This window comes from Acyrthosiphon pisum, chromosome X, assembly GCF_005508785.2.
Source record: "Acyrthosiphon pisum isolate AL4f chromosome X, pea_aphid_22Mar2018_4r6ur, whole genome shotgun sequence".
NCBI lineage: Eukaryota > Metazoa > Arthropoda > Insecta > Hemiptera > Aphididae > Acyrthosiphon > Acyrthosiphon pisum.
The window spans coordinates 121,423,570-121,439,280 of NC_042493.1; the positions used below are offsets into that span (position 1 = coordinate 121,423,570).

A 15,711-nucleotide genomic window follows, 5' to 3' on the forward strand; every position below is an offset into this window, starting at 1 on the left:
GTATATATATTTAATATTAAAAATATTAAAAATACAGTATCTAATTTAAATTATGGCATGTAAGCATATTTTTAGTCAATAACTCAACCGAAGAACAACTAGTGACATAAAATATCGTGAATATCAATGAATCCTATTAATAATAATAATTAATTTAATTAATTGAATTTCCACGGTATAAAAATATTATCTAAGAAATGCTTAAAATACATATTAAGCTTTAAATGTATAATATTGAATGCAACCGAAAAATGTTAGTCAGGGAGTCAGACCTAGAATGATACATTTTGAAGAAAGGCTGTAGCTGTAGCTAAGGCTATTCTGATCGCTTAAATCGATTTATTATATAATTTTAAATATACTACACGTTTACATTTTTAGAATCAATATTTGTGGTTAGGTATGCATACTACAAAAGTACTGTACTTTTATATATATAGTATATACTGTAGACCATGTAACCGAAGTGTAGGTATATTGCGAGGGAATGTGTCAATGTGTACAACAATATAGAGAAGCACTTGATAGTTGATATAAACATTCATTAAAAATAATAATATTTAAACTATTAATGAATATAATCTATAATTTTACCACATATGTACAAGGTTGATATTCACGCCATTTAGGAAGATGGCTTACTAAAAAACCTTAAAACAAGCTGATTCTTTAATTAAAAATGTATATATATAAAAAAAAATACTTACGATAATTTATAACTATTTTATGGTAAAAATAGACTGTAATGGTATATCCACACACCAAGTCAATATTTATTAAATTTTTAAAATGAATGGATTTTTCATTATTTTATATTTATTCAATATTGCAGGTTAGTAATAAATTGTGAACACTAATTTGAAGTAAAATATTAAATAAATAATACATTTAAATATTTATCAAGCCATACATTGAATGTTGTCAATTAATTTATAATATATCAATTATGGATTAATACCCTTTTATCTAAATCGGTAGGTCCATTAGTTGAACAAAAGTTAAATGTAAATTGCTAATTTAAATTAACTATACTATTATTATTCAATTTAAATAGGTATTAAATAATATATTAAATGTTGTCAATTGATTTATAATATATTGATTTATAACTATCCAAAATTGCAGGTACATTAGTTCAGTGACGCCAAATTAAATTAAATCTGGCAGTTTAAATAGTTCTATATTAACCAACCCCTTATTCAAACAACTGAAAAATGGACTTAATTAATTACGTATAAATAATTTAATGACATTCCTTTGTATGGAATGTACCGAAAATATATGTTAAATACCACTAATGGAAATGCATCTTTCTTAAATAATAATATAAATAACAAAAACAATTCAATAACCATATAATGATTGTAATTGTGTAACGTTTTAGTTACAAAAAATATACAGTAGTAGTTGAAAAAAATTATATACAAATATTGTAAATAGTATTTTTAATTAACAGAAATATATACAAATTAAATTAGTGGTATGTTATAGATAATAATGCAGTTATTCCCTATCATAGTGTAATATGTGATAAATAAATAATGCATATTATAACAAATGATAAAACATAATAGGTTTAATATATTATAAAATATACTTAACAATGTATACAAAAATAAAACCCTGGAAAAGGTTAAATTATAGAATAAAAAGTTTCAAAGCAATTCATATTAGAGAAAGATTTTTCTCATAAAAAAAAAAAATATCAATATAAACAAAAATAAAATTGTCTATACTAATATTGAAAATAGTCCATTTTTAAAATCAAAACTAATATATGCATATAAAAAATTATAAAACGTAATAATACCTAATAGGTTTAATACATTTTAAAATATAATTATCAATGTATACAACAATAGTAACAAAATAATATAATTGATAGCAGATTTTATATATTTAGTTAACATATATTATATTTCATAACAATAAACAGTTATTGTAATAGAGTTAACAATTATATTATTAACCGTAATAATATACTATTATTAAACTAAAAACCGAGGCAAAGGTAATACACTCAACATTACAGGAACAAACATTGGCAATATTTATAAGATTATTAATTGGCCCGATGAAAACCAAAGCAAAATAGTTAACAAAATCGGAGAAAGTAGAATTTAATAAATATAATTATTATTTGTATCCTATCAATAATATTAACAGAATTAGAAATTGTAGTCATAACAATAATTTCAAACAGTTTATAATAATAATTTATTATTATTTTCACTGAACAGAAAATATTCCACAATTTAATAATGCCTACTGATCATTTTAAAAACCAAATTAAATACAATATCAAAATGATAACTTAAATAATGTTGAATTAGGGACCTCCAATATGTTAAAATTACATTTACAAAATTAATTTATTAAGAAATTATGTAAGTCTGATAAGAATATTAAACATATTGTGATACAATTAGTAATACATTTTTTTTTTTTATTAATATTATAAAAAGTATTCTGACGAAATCATGTAACTTATTGTTGATGAGTATTTAAATTGTTGCTATATTCAACAGTTGAAAACAATTATTTACAAAAATGTACATATTATATACATAGATTAGTGTATAATATGAAAAAAACAATAATATATTATATTAACATATTTTACAATTTTAAATATATGTATACTTCTTTTTAAATTACTGTTGTTGAGTGAAAACATCATGGGACGTCCATGCTTGAAGCAACGGCGAGTATTCTTGTAACATAAATTGAAATATTTCGCACTTTTTGAATAATTTACTCGGTCAAAAAAGTTGATTAAGAGATTTATTTACATTTGAAATACCTATTATTATAAAATGTAGTTAAATAAAATTGAGTTTAAATTTTAAATTTTAATTTATTATCAACAATATTATACTTCATTCATCATTTCTTGTCCTCATAATAATCAACATCGTAACTACATTTGTCGGTCATCACCTTCGATATCCATAGAAAACCAAGGTATAGCATCCCTGGAGATATCAGCCCTTCGAGTTCTAAGACGCAGTGTAGATTTGATGTTATTGACAAACTAATCATAAAACAAAATAAATTATTTACATTTTAAAATTCTTAAGACTCATATGGTTGTTCTTTTAATATTTACTTCAGAACTGACTTTTTCGGATGTGACAACCCAAGATGTATTCATAAATTCGTTTCTGAGTAAACCTAATTCATAACTCTCCTTTGTTATGCCTCTTGACCAGTCATTTTCACAATACGATAAGTCAACGACTATATACCCTAAACTATTACTGTTATTTAAATGGCGCAACAAGTTCTGTAAATAATAAGACAAATACAATATAAAATGTTGGTGGAAACCATATAGGTGATTTGATATTATATGATATTCAATATACTGACGTAGAAGTTGGCAGTAAGGACTACATCGGGTGTCACATAGAGTATACTATTTAGAGTACTTCTTATATTGGATAAATCATTTATAGTGCTTTTTATATCATCATATTCTTCCGAAGACATCCCAGCATGAATTTTTTCTGCGTGAACATGTCTACGATTCAAACGGGACATTTGCTTCTACGGAAATAACAACATTTTAAAAACGTTTTTAACATGTGATTTTTTTTTTTATCAAAATTAAATGTCTTTACTTCAATCCGTGACGATACACCGACAACAACTATTGAGACCTTTTGCGGGCATATTACTATAGGAAGTTGAAAGCATGTAGTCCTTCCGTGCCCCTTTGGTAACGAAACAATCACGTCGGATTCTCCTTTAAAACACAACATTGGATTAAATATCTGAATTATTATGGGTACGACGCATATACACACGGACACAGTGGCGTTGTCAGGAATTTTGTATTGGTGGTGGGGGGGGGGGGGTGGATGGTGGCAAGTATACAAATACAATATATCATTTATTTACACTTTTTCTATTAATCTTGATAAAATTCTAAAGTCAACACAGTCGGGGGGAGGGGGCTATAGACCACTTAGCCCCCTCCTGGCTACACCACTGTACGCACATGATTATGTAGGTATCTATAAAGAATACATAAATATAAAGGAAACAGAACGGTGAGCGGACAAATTGGTTATAAATTATAACATAATTATTTATTATTATTGATAATAGTCTGACCTATGCGGACAATATGGAACCCCGACCAGTTTTTTCCTATATGATACATGATAGGTACACCATGAACCTTTTTTTTATTGCCACATTAAACATTTTAATCAAAGTACCTACCAGGGTTGGTAATATACGCGTATAAAACGTTTTATACGTTACACGTATAATACCCTACGTATAAAACGTATAAAACGTATAAAACTAAATAACGACTAACACATATTAAATTTCGTTAAACTTAGAAAACAATTAAAAACAATACAAATTTATTTTTTTGTAATTTTAAGTTATAACAAAAATATATATATTTTTATTAATATAACAAATTATTTAATTATCACAAATGTCTTTTTTGTTATTATAAAATAATAATTATTAATATTTATGTAGTTTATTAAGACAGAATAAAGATGAACTAAATGATACTTAGTAATTAATATAAAAAAATTAAAAAAATTATCACAAAATATGACTATTATTATTTATTATTGTACATTTATAACTTGATAAGAGTTGTTCAATCCAGTAAAAAAAGACTTTTATATAGTATAAAACGTGTCTAATACTGTAATGTATTATACATTCCAACCCTGGTACCTACATAAAGTGTCAAAAGCAATGTGGATATTTCCGCTAGTATAGTATGGCCCATGTTTAAGTGTTCAAATTTAATTACCTAATTGATTGAATGTAATCTGAAACTCTAGGTAAATATTGCTATGAATTCTTCTTCTGAAAATCGTTAGGTGTTATAATATTTCTTTCCCAAAATAGTTGTTACATTTTTTACATAGGTAAAGATATAACTTGGAATTTTAAAAATCTTGTTACTTAGTCATTTAATATTAGCTATTGCAGAGTACAGACGATTTATTGAGGTACCAAAATACCAAGATTGATTTCATAACTATTCGTAGTCCAGATTAGTAATTTTGTGATTTCACCCGACACACTTTTTTTTGAAATTTTAGATTCCGAGCGGACCGATGAATGTATTGGTTTTACAATGATGTGTGTTTTATTGTTTTTATTTTTATTTTTAGTGCCTGTGTACATGATAAGTAGTCGAAATAATGCTTCGATTTTCAATTCAGTATCTTATTCGATGGAAAAGTGAATCTAGTTGGTGAATTGGGGAAGTTAAAATTCTAAGTAGTGTTTAAAAGAGCAGGGAAAACAAAAATTTAAATTTAAGAAAAACTGTAGTTTTTACGCAAAATCGGTTTGCGACAAAATCCATTTTGGTTTTTGGTGTAACTCTAAAACAAATGATTGTCGACACATGACATTTTCACTGAATGTTTATATTGTCATTTAGTATACACCATAATACCTTCAAAATATTTTGACTTGCTATGAGCTGTATATGGACACTTTCAGTTTCCAATTTTTTTAGTTTTTTTTATCTATGAATTTCAGTACAATTTTATTTGTTGGGTCAAAATGTTGAAAATTGAATAAAAGGCACCTAATATAATTTGTTACAATAGCAGTTAAAAAATATTAAAAATTCATTGTCACATTTTTTTTTAAACGTTTAAAGTACGAATTTTGATAAAATACGTAAAAATCACGAAAATGAACAAATTATTTTGAGTTAGAAATGTATAAAAATTTTCTTTTTGAATATGAGATTTGAAAATGTAATACAAGATTAATCATAAGTTTATATACCTTTAACAAAAAATAAATCTCGTCCGAAAGGCCAAATTAACTTTTTATGATCGTTTGAAGTTTTTACAAGATCGGTTATGCACTGGATTATTCATGTTGCTAGCGATTTTCTAATTTTGTTGTAATTCAAAAACGAATAACCGTAGACACTTTAAATGTGTTCATGTGTTCACACACAATATGTTTATTTTACCGATTCCTACACTTGAGAACATTTTCAAAATATTTTGACTTGTTTCTTGTTGTTTACGGACATTTTAAATTTAAATTTTTTTAGTATTTTTATCCATAAATATAATTTATTCGTAAGGTCAAAACATTTGAAAATTTAAAACAAGGTCCCACGTAAGTAGTTAATTCTGTAACTAAAAAAATATTAAAATACTCATTTTTTTTATAGTTATTTTAAGTTTAAATTTGGACCAAATTACGTGTTAAATAACCAATAATAACCATTTTATTATTTTTTTTTGTAATTTTATGATATTAATTTAAATTACCAGCTACCGTATTAATAATAAGTACTAACAATATAAGAATAATATAAAATATTCAAGACTGACAAACAGCCTCCACAATCGTTTTTCGTATGCAATGACATCAGTGAATTCAAATTTAATACCATTAATTACAGTGACCCACTTGTAACCTACTGTAGATACAGCAGACCGACATCCACTTACCCGTTTTTTTTTATAGTTTTTTTTTAAATTATACATCATATATCAAAGAGTTAAGAACCAAACTTAGTTTTGAAGTTACAGCGTTTACAAAACGCTTTTAATTGTCTAGTATTTTAACTTTCTAGATAAGATAACAGAAAATTAAATAACAAAAAATATCTAAACGAAAGATAAGATAACCTACTTTTTATCTAGATAAAAAACAGATTATTATACAGTTCATAGGTTTTGAAAACGAAATTATAATATACACTGTACCTACAAATATTTATAATTTTATATTTTATATGATTTATTATATAAATACCTACAGTATAGATTATATTAATAATTTCGGATAAAAAAAAGAGAACGTTATTATTAACATTGGATATTTTAAATTATCTAGACACTTAATTTTATTGTTTAATGAATCAATGATTTTTTTTGACAAAATAGATTTATTGCAATACGAACATAATAATCAACGAAGATAATTAAATCTAAAAAAAATTGACAATTTATTTTGTTTGGTTTTTAAAATTAAAAATTACCACACAGTTCGAATGATGCCTTTTGAACTAATTGTTGCATTTGGAGCTTTACTTAAAATTTCAAATAAGTATTAAAATTAAAGAATACCGTGAAAAATCAAGCGAAATTATTAACAATGTTATTTAATTATCTGCATGTAATAAAATAACTGTTTTATTTATATTGATATGATGAAAACTAACCGTCTAATTATGTTATCTCGATGACATAAAAAGATAAACATTTTTATCCATATAATGTACAACACTAATTGCCATTTACAGTGTGAAAAGTATATTTACTAGTGCAGGGATTGCAAATCATTTCGACGCTACGTGCAAAAATTACCTTTTATTCGGAATTGCCATTAAATTATGAAAAATGTTATATGAAATACTGTAAGAAAAAAATAATTCGTAATCGAATTTTAATTTGTTAACCTTTTCTGAAAGACGTCAACGATATTGAAGAAGTACTAACATTGAAAACAAAAATAATACCTATATTATATAATATAGTATAAATATTTTAATTTTTAGCGTGTCCTCAAAATTTTTTCGTGTGCCATCCCTGAACTAGTGGCTCCCTACTGCATACATCTTTCTCCTCTATTGTCCATAATTGTATTGCTCTATTCGGAGTTTTTTCGGAAAAAAGAGCTATACCAAATTATACATACCGAAAATTAAATACACAATTGAAATCTAATGGGACAGATGCCTTATATTTTGTATTAAAATATAAATTGTAGGTATTTACTTTTTAATATTTTAACAACTGCATTTCTTTGCATCTTGTTCTTAAAATGCTTGTAGTTGAAGTAATCCTCGAACAACGAATTAAGCAAAGAATCTTCGGGCAGTGCGTTTGGTATATCGTCGTAGTATTCTGCCATCTTATATCTGTGTGATAATTATTATTAAAATTAATTATACCCAACCATGGTAATGGTTTGAAAATACGACCAATGAAACAACGTTTTATAATATCGAATAGAACTTGGCACGAAACAATTTTCAGACCCATATAATATAAAATTGGATGTATTGGCCCATTTTCTGCTATAAACAAAATATCAATATAACATTGATAAAATGATGCATCAAATTATGATCCATTTGACGATCATTCTTGTAATGTGTTTAAAAGAAAATTAATATCTTAATATTATTGGTAAAAAATCATGAGGTCGACATTGAAATTCCGAAAATTGAAACATAAACATATTATTTTATAAAATATATTTTATTTTAAGTTAAAATTCGGATGTATTTAATCAGATATTTACGTAGAATAATTATTAAATTATTTATAACGCAGAATAATTACGTTTTTAGTCATTTTTTGGTAATTTAAAAATATTATCATAATATATAGGCCGAAAGACCGCGTTTTGCTCGGAATCGTTTCTCATATGTAAAACGATTATATATCATTGAATTTAAATTAAAAACATCTATTACAGTAAATCACACAACACCTATACAACAGAACCTACCTAAAGCAGAGCTGTTCCCCCCTCCACCATTTTCGTAACTTTTTTATTATTATTAAACTTAAAATTACGATTATATTATTATAATAGGTATTAGGTTTTAAAATATTTTATTTTAAATGTACTAATAAATAATACTATTTACGAATAATATTACGAAAATAATGTTATTAATTATCATATTTTGTTAATTGCAGAATATAGGTCAATATAGGAAATTTTATATACGGAACCGAAATAATATTGTTTCCCGCTAAGATCCATTGGTTTATAATAGGCAATGACAAACGTTACGTACCTTTTCGAAATTCAAATATCAAAACGAGATAACGACGATAACAACGGTTTCGCAAATTACAATATATTGTATAATATGCACGTGAGTGGTATCCTGTTGAGCTTTTTGAACTATGACAATATGCACGTGAGTGTTATCCGTTTGAGCTTTTTTAACTATGACAATATGCACAAGAGTGGTATCCGGTTGAGCTTTTTGAATTACGACAATATGTAAATTAAGCACGTGAGTGGTATCGGTTTCGCTTTTTGAATATTATGACAACACCGACCGGGCGCGTAAATGTACTGTGAAATAATAGTGTGACTGGCGACTGTTACACTGTGTCTCTGTGCCGTTGCTGTGGCTGCTGTAGGCTGGCGCCTTCCCACTACACTGCAGAGGCGCGTGGAGTAATAAGATTAGAAGAGAAGGGGTACCTGTGTAACCAGTATTTCGTAAACACACGTCTTCGTTTGAGTTTATTTTGAATGAAACCAATACACTCTAACTTATTTTGTAATGACATCAAAAATTAGTACAATGTAGGTAGATGATCGCATTCTCTTTCTATTGAAAAAAAATTTTCCACTGAAAATCACTTACGAGGAACCTTATATTAAATCGATACGTTTTTTGACCGAGCAAAAATTTTTTATCCACATTAATTTTAAAAATAACTAATAGAAATGGAAAATTATATACCTATGCTTGTAAATAGCACAACATGCGTCAAAACATTTTGAAAATATTAGATAGAATCATATTTTCAATCTAAGCCAGTGTAATATACGCCTTATATACCGCGTGTTTTGAGACAATCAAAATAATAATAATATATTAATCATTAAGATGGCTCATATTTTTCATGCATATAGACCTATAAGTTGGCAAAAATAAAGTAGTAGTCAAATTTTAATTTTGAATACCTCCTGATTTAAATTTTTTTTCTGTGTTTTGTAGGAAAACTTTGTTTAATTTGTTTTGTCTCATTAACATATTATTTCGAGAAATTAAGTGAATTCATTTGGAACCGTAGTACACTATATAGGTAGTATACAGACAGTAAAGTAGTACGTACATAGTACATACTCTTTTTTTTTATCGAATATTATCCATCTTTAAATAAACATAGAATAGAAGGTAACGAATTCAAATCTTTTTTCAAAATTAAAATTGGACCACCAGAATTATTAGTGTGTTAATTTCGGTCAGCTTGAGTTTATATTATTTTTCATTTTACGATTATACTCAAACATATCTCCGAACGTGTCCAGTGTGGCAGTGTAATAAAAGACTTGTGCATGCGCGTACGTGTGTTATAGAATGTTGTCGCCTCGTTCACTCTCACACAATGACACAATACTTCTTAAACAAAGACATTTTTACTGCACCCTAACTGTACGGGGGTAGCAACGACAGCTATATGCGTGAAATGATGGTGGCCGGCTACGCGTGCGTGAAAGTCGGCGACTGTCACGGCGGGGGTTAGGGTGGAATTCACAGATGTATATCTCGAAGATGCCATAAGTGACAATAGAAATGTTATAGATATAATATATATTGCTCGTCCGGCTTTGTCACTAAAGGGGCTCTTATAATAATAATAATAATAATTATTATTATTATTTTTTGTATATCGATATAATCTCTATAATACCAATAGTGAATTATTGTGCAATTTTGCAGGCATTTGGCACTGACGACCATCGAAGATAAGTCGATAACTACGATGCTATAAATCCATATTATATTGGGAAAGTAATAGGTGTATTCAAGTCAAAAACTTGTTAAAATAATATATATTGCTCGTCCGTCTTTGTCACTAAAGGGGCTCTTATAATAATAATAATAATTATTATTATTATTATTTTTTGTACATCGATATAATCTCTATAATACCGATAGTGAATTATTGTGCAATTTTGCAGGCATTTGGCACTGACGATCATCGAAGATAAGTCGATAACTACGATGCTATAAATCCATATTATATTGGGAAAGTAATAGGTGTATTCAAGTCAAAAACTTGTTAAAATTTAAATGATCAAATGCTGAATATAGTAGATACTAAATCATTTTTTTAAATATTATAAAGATTCATTTATTTTATAGATTCTGAGCGAAGCGATTTAAAATTTTTTTTTGTATCTGGACAGTAAAACTGCTTCGATTTTTTACAACAGTCTCTTTTTCGATGGGAAAGTGAATTTAGTTCGTGCGTTGGGGAGCAGTGCCATATTTATGCAAAGAAAAATGGGACATTTGCACAGGGACCACTCAAAATAGGGGCCCACCGACTTCTGGGAAACAAAATATTAATTTTATACCTTTTTACCATACTTTGGAAAAATAAAATAGATTTGGATTTTACTTATTGGATATTTTGGTGGATAATAAAGCATAATGAATTTTCCCTGAAAACGACGACTTAGCCGACAACAAAATCTAATTGCTGTTATTATCACAATATCGTCGTATTATTACTATTGACGTTATATTGTCTTGCGTTGTTACTTGATATACGTCAGTCGTATTTATTGTATATCTATTGGTAATTTGTTTATTATTTTTAATAATTTAAAATGTCAAAAAAATTCTTAATTAGTTCAATGAATAGAAAATTAAAAGATAGACGAGATGAAGAAACAAAAAAATTACATAATAATTTAGATAAATTTACGTTTAGAACTAGTTTATCTACTATATAGCGCACAATCAAAATGTTTGTAAAAGCTGATTGGCTGAAATCAAATTTGACTTAAAACATTAAACTTAAAAACTTTTACTTTGATATATAAGTGTAATAATCTTAAAGAAAAATACGTTTGCTTTTTAATTTGTATACTTACTTGAATAAATATTTTAAACATTAATTATAGACGCATTGAAAGTGTAAAGTGTTCTTGTATATTAAAATAATTTTTAACAATACAATTTTATTCTATGATCAACTACTCATGTATAATATACAACTAATTTAAAAATACAATATACATACATTTTATTTTAGCATTGAAGAAAGTATAGAGATGGACAATTTAGGGCCCAAAATTTAAAATTCCCAATAGTTTTCCAAAAGTTCCGGGAAAAACAACACAACAATAATTTAAGGAAAACCCGGAATTTTCACGCAAAATCGGTTTTCGACCGTTTTTTTTGAACTGTTTACCGACATTTTCAATTCCCAATTGTATTAGTTTTATTTCTATGAATGTCAATAAAATGTTATTGGTTGGGAAAAAAGCTTGAAAATTTAATACAAGGCTACCAATGTATTGTTACAATGACATTTGAAAAATATTAGAAATCCATGGCCACAATTTTTTTGATCAGCATTTAAATTTCAAATATTAACAAAATACGTAAAAATTACGAAAATTAGCAAATTATTTTGAGTTAGAAATTAATAAAAATTTTTCTTTTAAATCTAAGATTTGAAAATGTAATACAAAATTAATCATAATTTTTTCTACCTTTCAAAAATAAAATGTCTACAATAAAATAAAATTTATTTTTTATAAGCGTTTGAAGTTCACTCGATTTCTCATGTATAGGGATTTTCTTATTTTATTGTAATTCAAAAACGAATAAATCTAGATACATACAAATTTCACTAAATGATTATATTTTCATTTCCTATACGCCATATAAATTTGAAAAATGTTGACTCGTTTTGAGCTGTTAACGGATGCTTTCAGTTTTCAATTTTTTTTTCTATAATTGTAATTTCAATTTTATTTATTGGGTAAAAAAGCTTGAAAATGTTATACAAGGCTCCAGATGTATTGTTACTATAGCAGTTGAAAAAAATTAAAAATACATATGCACGATTTTTTTGTATAAGAATTTAAAGTTCAAATATTGATAAAATACATAGAATTCACGAAAATGTGAAAAATAAATTATTTTAGATTATAAATCATATTTTATATAATATAACAAATATAATATAACAAATATAAAATAACTTATAATATAGTACCTACATTCCTAATTAAATTTAAAGTCCAAGAAAAATGTAATATACATAAATAATCATCATCGGTTTTAAATATGTAGGTTTAATTAGAATATGTTTGGATGAATTTCGATTAGAAAATTGTTTGTAACTATTGACGCTCATCTTATCATATTTGAAAAAGTATTAAACAATATTTTACATTTATTTTGGAACACATAACCATCGGGCTTATATAAGTAAAATAATGTATTATATTAGTTATCTACAATTGCCATATCTACCTATAATGGTGATAATCAACGGATTACCTACTTATATATAAATGTATATTTTTAAGGTAAATGTAGTGTTGTTTTAGGTCCTAAGCACACATACCTACTTTGACGTATTGGTATTTGATGACATAAAGCGTTATCAGGTAGACATATTAGTTATAACACTTAATGTATTACTAATACGCATATAATAAGACGAAATACCTACGAAATCGTTGGCATCATGTTTATGAAAACGACTTCAGTGTATAGATTATAAATATTAAGTTGATCTTATTATAGGTTGAATATAGAAAAATATTTCTATTAAACAATTTTAAATACATACGTATTTTTTGGTTATTAAAAAAATTATTGAAGACCTGTCATCACTCATCAACTGTCTCATAAGCACTAAAATTGGTAAAATTAAAACATATACACATAATTAGAGGATACAATTTAAAATCTCTTAACAATGAATAATATTAATAAGAACAATAAGCAATTAGTAATAATATTATAATGATACCGAAAAGAAATCGATTATAAATAAATAAATAAATAAATAGGTATATAATATTATGTCGTAGACACTTCTTTAAATTGATCTTTTTATGGAAAATTGTCCATTTATGGAGTGGAAATGGCTTTTTTGGCACGCTTGCACCGAAATTTTAGTTTTCGATAACGGTTGGAGCGTTGGAAAGTGATATTTTTCCGTCCAGTGGGTGGTAAGGTGGGAATACCCATATTGCCAGGCAGTAAAGTGGAAATCCCCAAAAGTGCCAGGCGGTAAAATGGAAATCCCCAAAAGTCCTGGGCGTGCATATCACGCGTATCCCCTGCACAACCAGACATTGAAATCTATATTTTTTGTTTACATATTATAATTTATAACCTCCTTACATGACGCATAAACATTTCATATAATTATATTAGTAGAATAATCTGATTGTTGAATAGATCCCTGCATAGTGCAATATCTCTGCGTGATTTACATTTTTTATTCTTATTTTATTATAATAATACAATGATTATTATTTATACTGAAACTTAAACCTTGGTCCTTACAAAACATACACTTTTGGTTACATCCTATATTAAATATTATGACATCCGTGCATGACTCTTAAAATAAATAAAACCAAATCGTTCCTTTCGTGAAATATTGTTTTCGCAGAATAGTCTGGTTGTTGCATAGATCCCTACATCACCTTTGCTGTGGTCGATGAACACGGAGGCGTGACAAAAAATGGTATGTGTGGCAATTTCGATCTTGGTCGAAATGCGGACCTCACCTGCGGATCGTGTGGCACACGTCTCCCGCGACTAAAATAGCTCACTTCCAGCCCTTGTCACTGAATAATATACTATTTACACTTTGTGAAATACCTGCGAAAATATTTCACGAAACGATCACTTTTTCATGAAATAGTCTCTTTTATTTGAGATTGTGAATTTTTTTTCTTACAATGTTTACATTCAATTTTTGAAAAAAAAACACTTACCAATTTCCTACCACAAACAATTTATTTTATTAATTTCACTTAGAATTTTATACGAATTTTATTTATCTTATGAAATATCATACAATATGTTGTATACGTGCCTACATATTCAATTAAGTTGTAATTACAGTTAAGTCACACATTATATTATTTCATATTTAACTACATAAGCATAGGCACAACTAGATCTGTGTATAACCAGGGCTTAAAGTTGTAAAAAAATCTAAGGGGAGAGGAGGAATAATGTCTCCATATAGTTTTAAGAGTTCCATATATCATTTTATTTAGCTAGGTATCGTTGTTAATTTATTTGTAATGTATAAACAATGATTGCATACTCATCCTAAATTTAACCCTGTATAATGTTAATCCTAATTTGTTAAAGGGGACGATTTGCAATCGCCATGCCGTCAGAGGTAGGAGCCCCGAGTTCAAGGGCGCCCCCTCCTCAACTTAAACCCTGTCTAAAACGTGGTGGGTTTTAATTGTAAATGACTTATAGAGCCGTGAGCCTTACACCTCCTATTTCTGAAATTAGATAAGCGTATAAGTTATAAATCTACAATAATCAATAGGTAATTGAAAACTTTTGTTATTTTTATACACATTTTAACACATTTTATAATATAATTATATTAATAGGTAATTAAAACAAAATTTATTTATTCTAAAACCAAAATCATAGAAGATTGAAAACATTAATTAATTTTTGTTTTGTTGGTAATACATATTGTTAAATGGTAGGTACCTTAAATTTTCAATTTTAATTTGTAAAAAAACCCTTAAATATTATAAATATTATTGTGAAAGAGTGTATGATACCTAGTTACTATGTGAATCTTAAATCTTAATAGTAGGTACCTAATTGGTTTTTTCATAAAAAGTTAAGTCAATTAAATTTTTGTTTCAATATAAATGTAATAACATTGTGTATTAAAAATGTATAATAAGATGTACGACATGTATTTAGAATAATATGTTAAAATTATTAATTTGAGAAGACGATATCTTAATATTTGATTTTTATACAAATGGCATTTACCGAACACATTACAAATGATAATAGCCAATATTATAAAAACCAGACGGCGATAAAATTAATGACATAATAATTACCGAAGAAACAATACATTATCATCGTCTGTCGGTATACAGGAATTTTGATGTCTTCAAAAGAAATAAAGATATAACTCACAACGTTTTACAAACGAAATAATTTCACGATTA

General features: G+C 26.7%; 1 protein-coding gene across 1 annotated transcript; it reads right to left on the minus strand.

Annotated features, from left to right (window-relative positions):
* Positions 1–2,920: 2,920 nt before the first annotated feature.
* Positions 2,921–7,878, minus strand: LOC107883011 (ATP-dependent DNA helicase Q5-like). The gene is made up of 5 exons (XM_029485479.1): positions 7,743–7,878; positions 3,624–3,748; positions 3,373–3,549; positions 3,110–3,286; positions 2,921–3,034 (listed from the first exon to the last, which is right to left on the minus strand). Exons 1-5 carry the CDS (start codon positions 7,876–7,878, stop codon positions 2,921–2,923), a joined length of 729 nt encoding a protein of 242 aa, XP_029341339.1.
* Between the last annotated feature and the right edge of the window lie 7,833 nt (positions 7,879–15,711).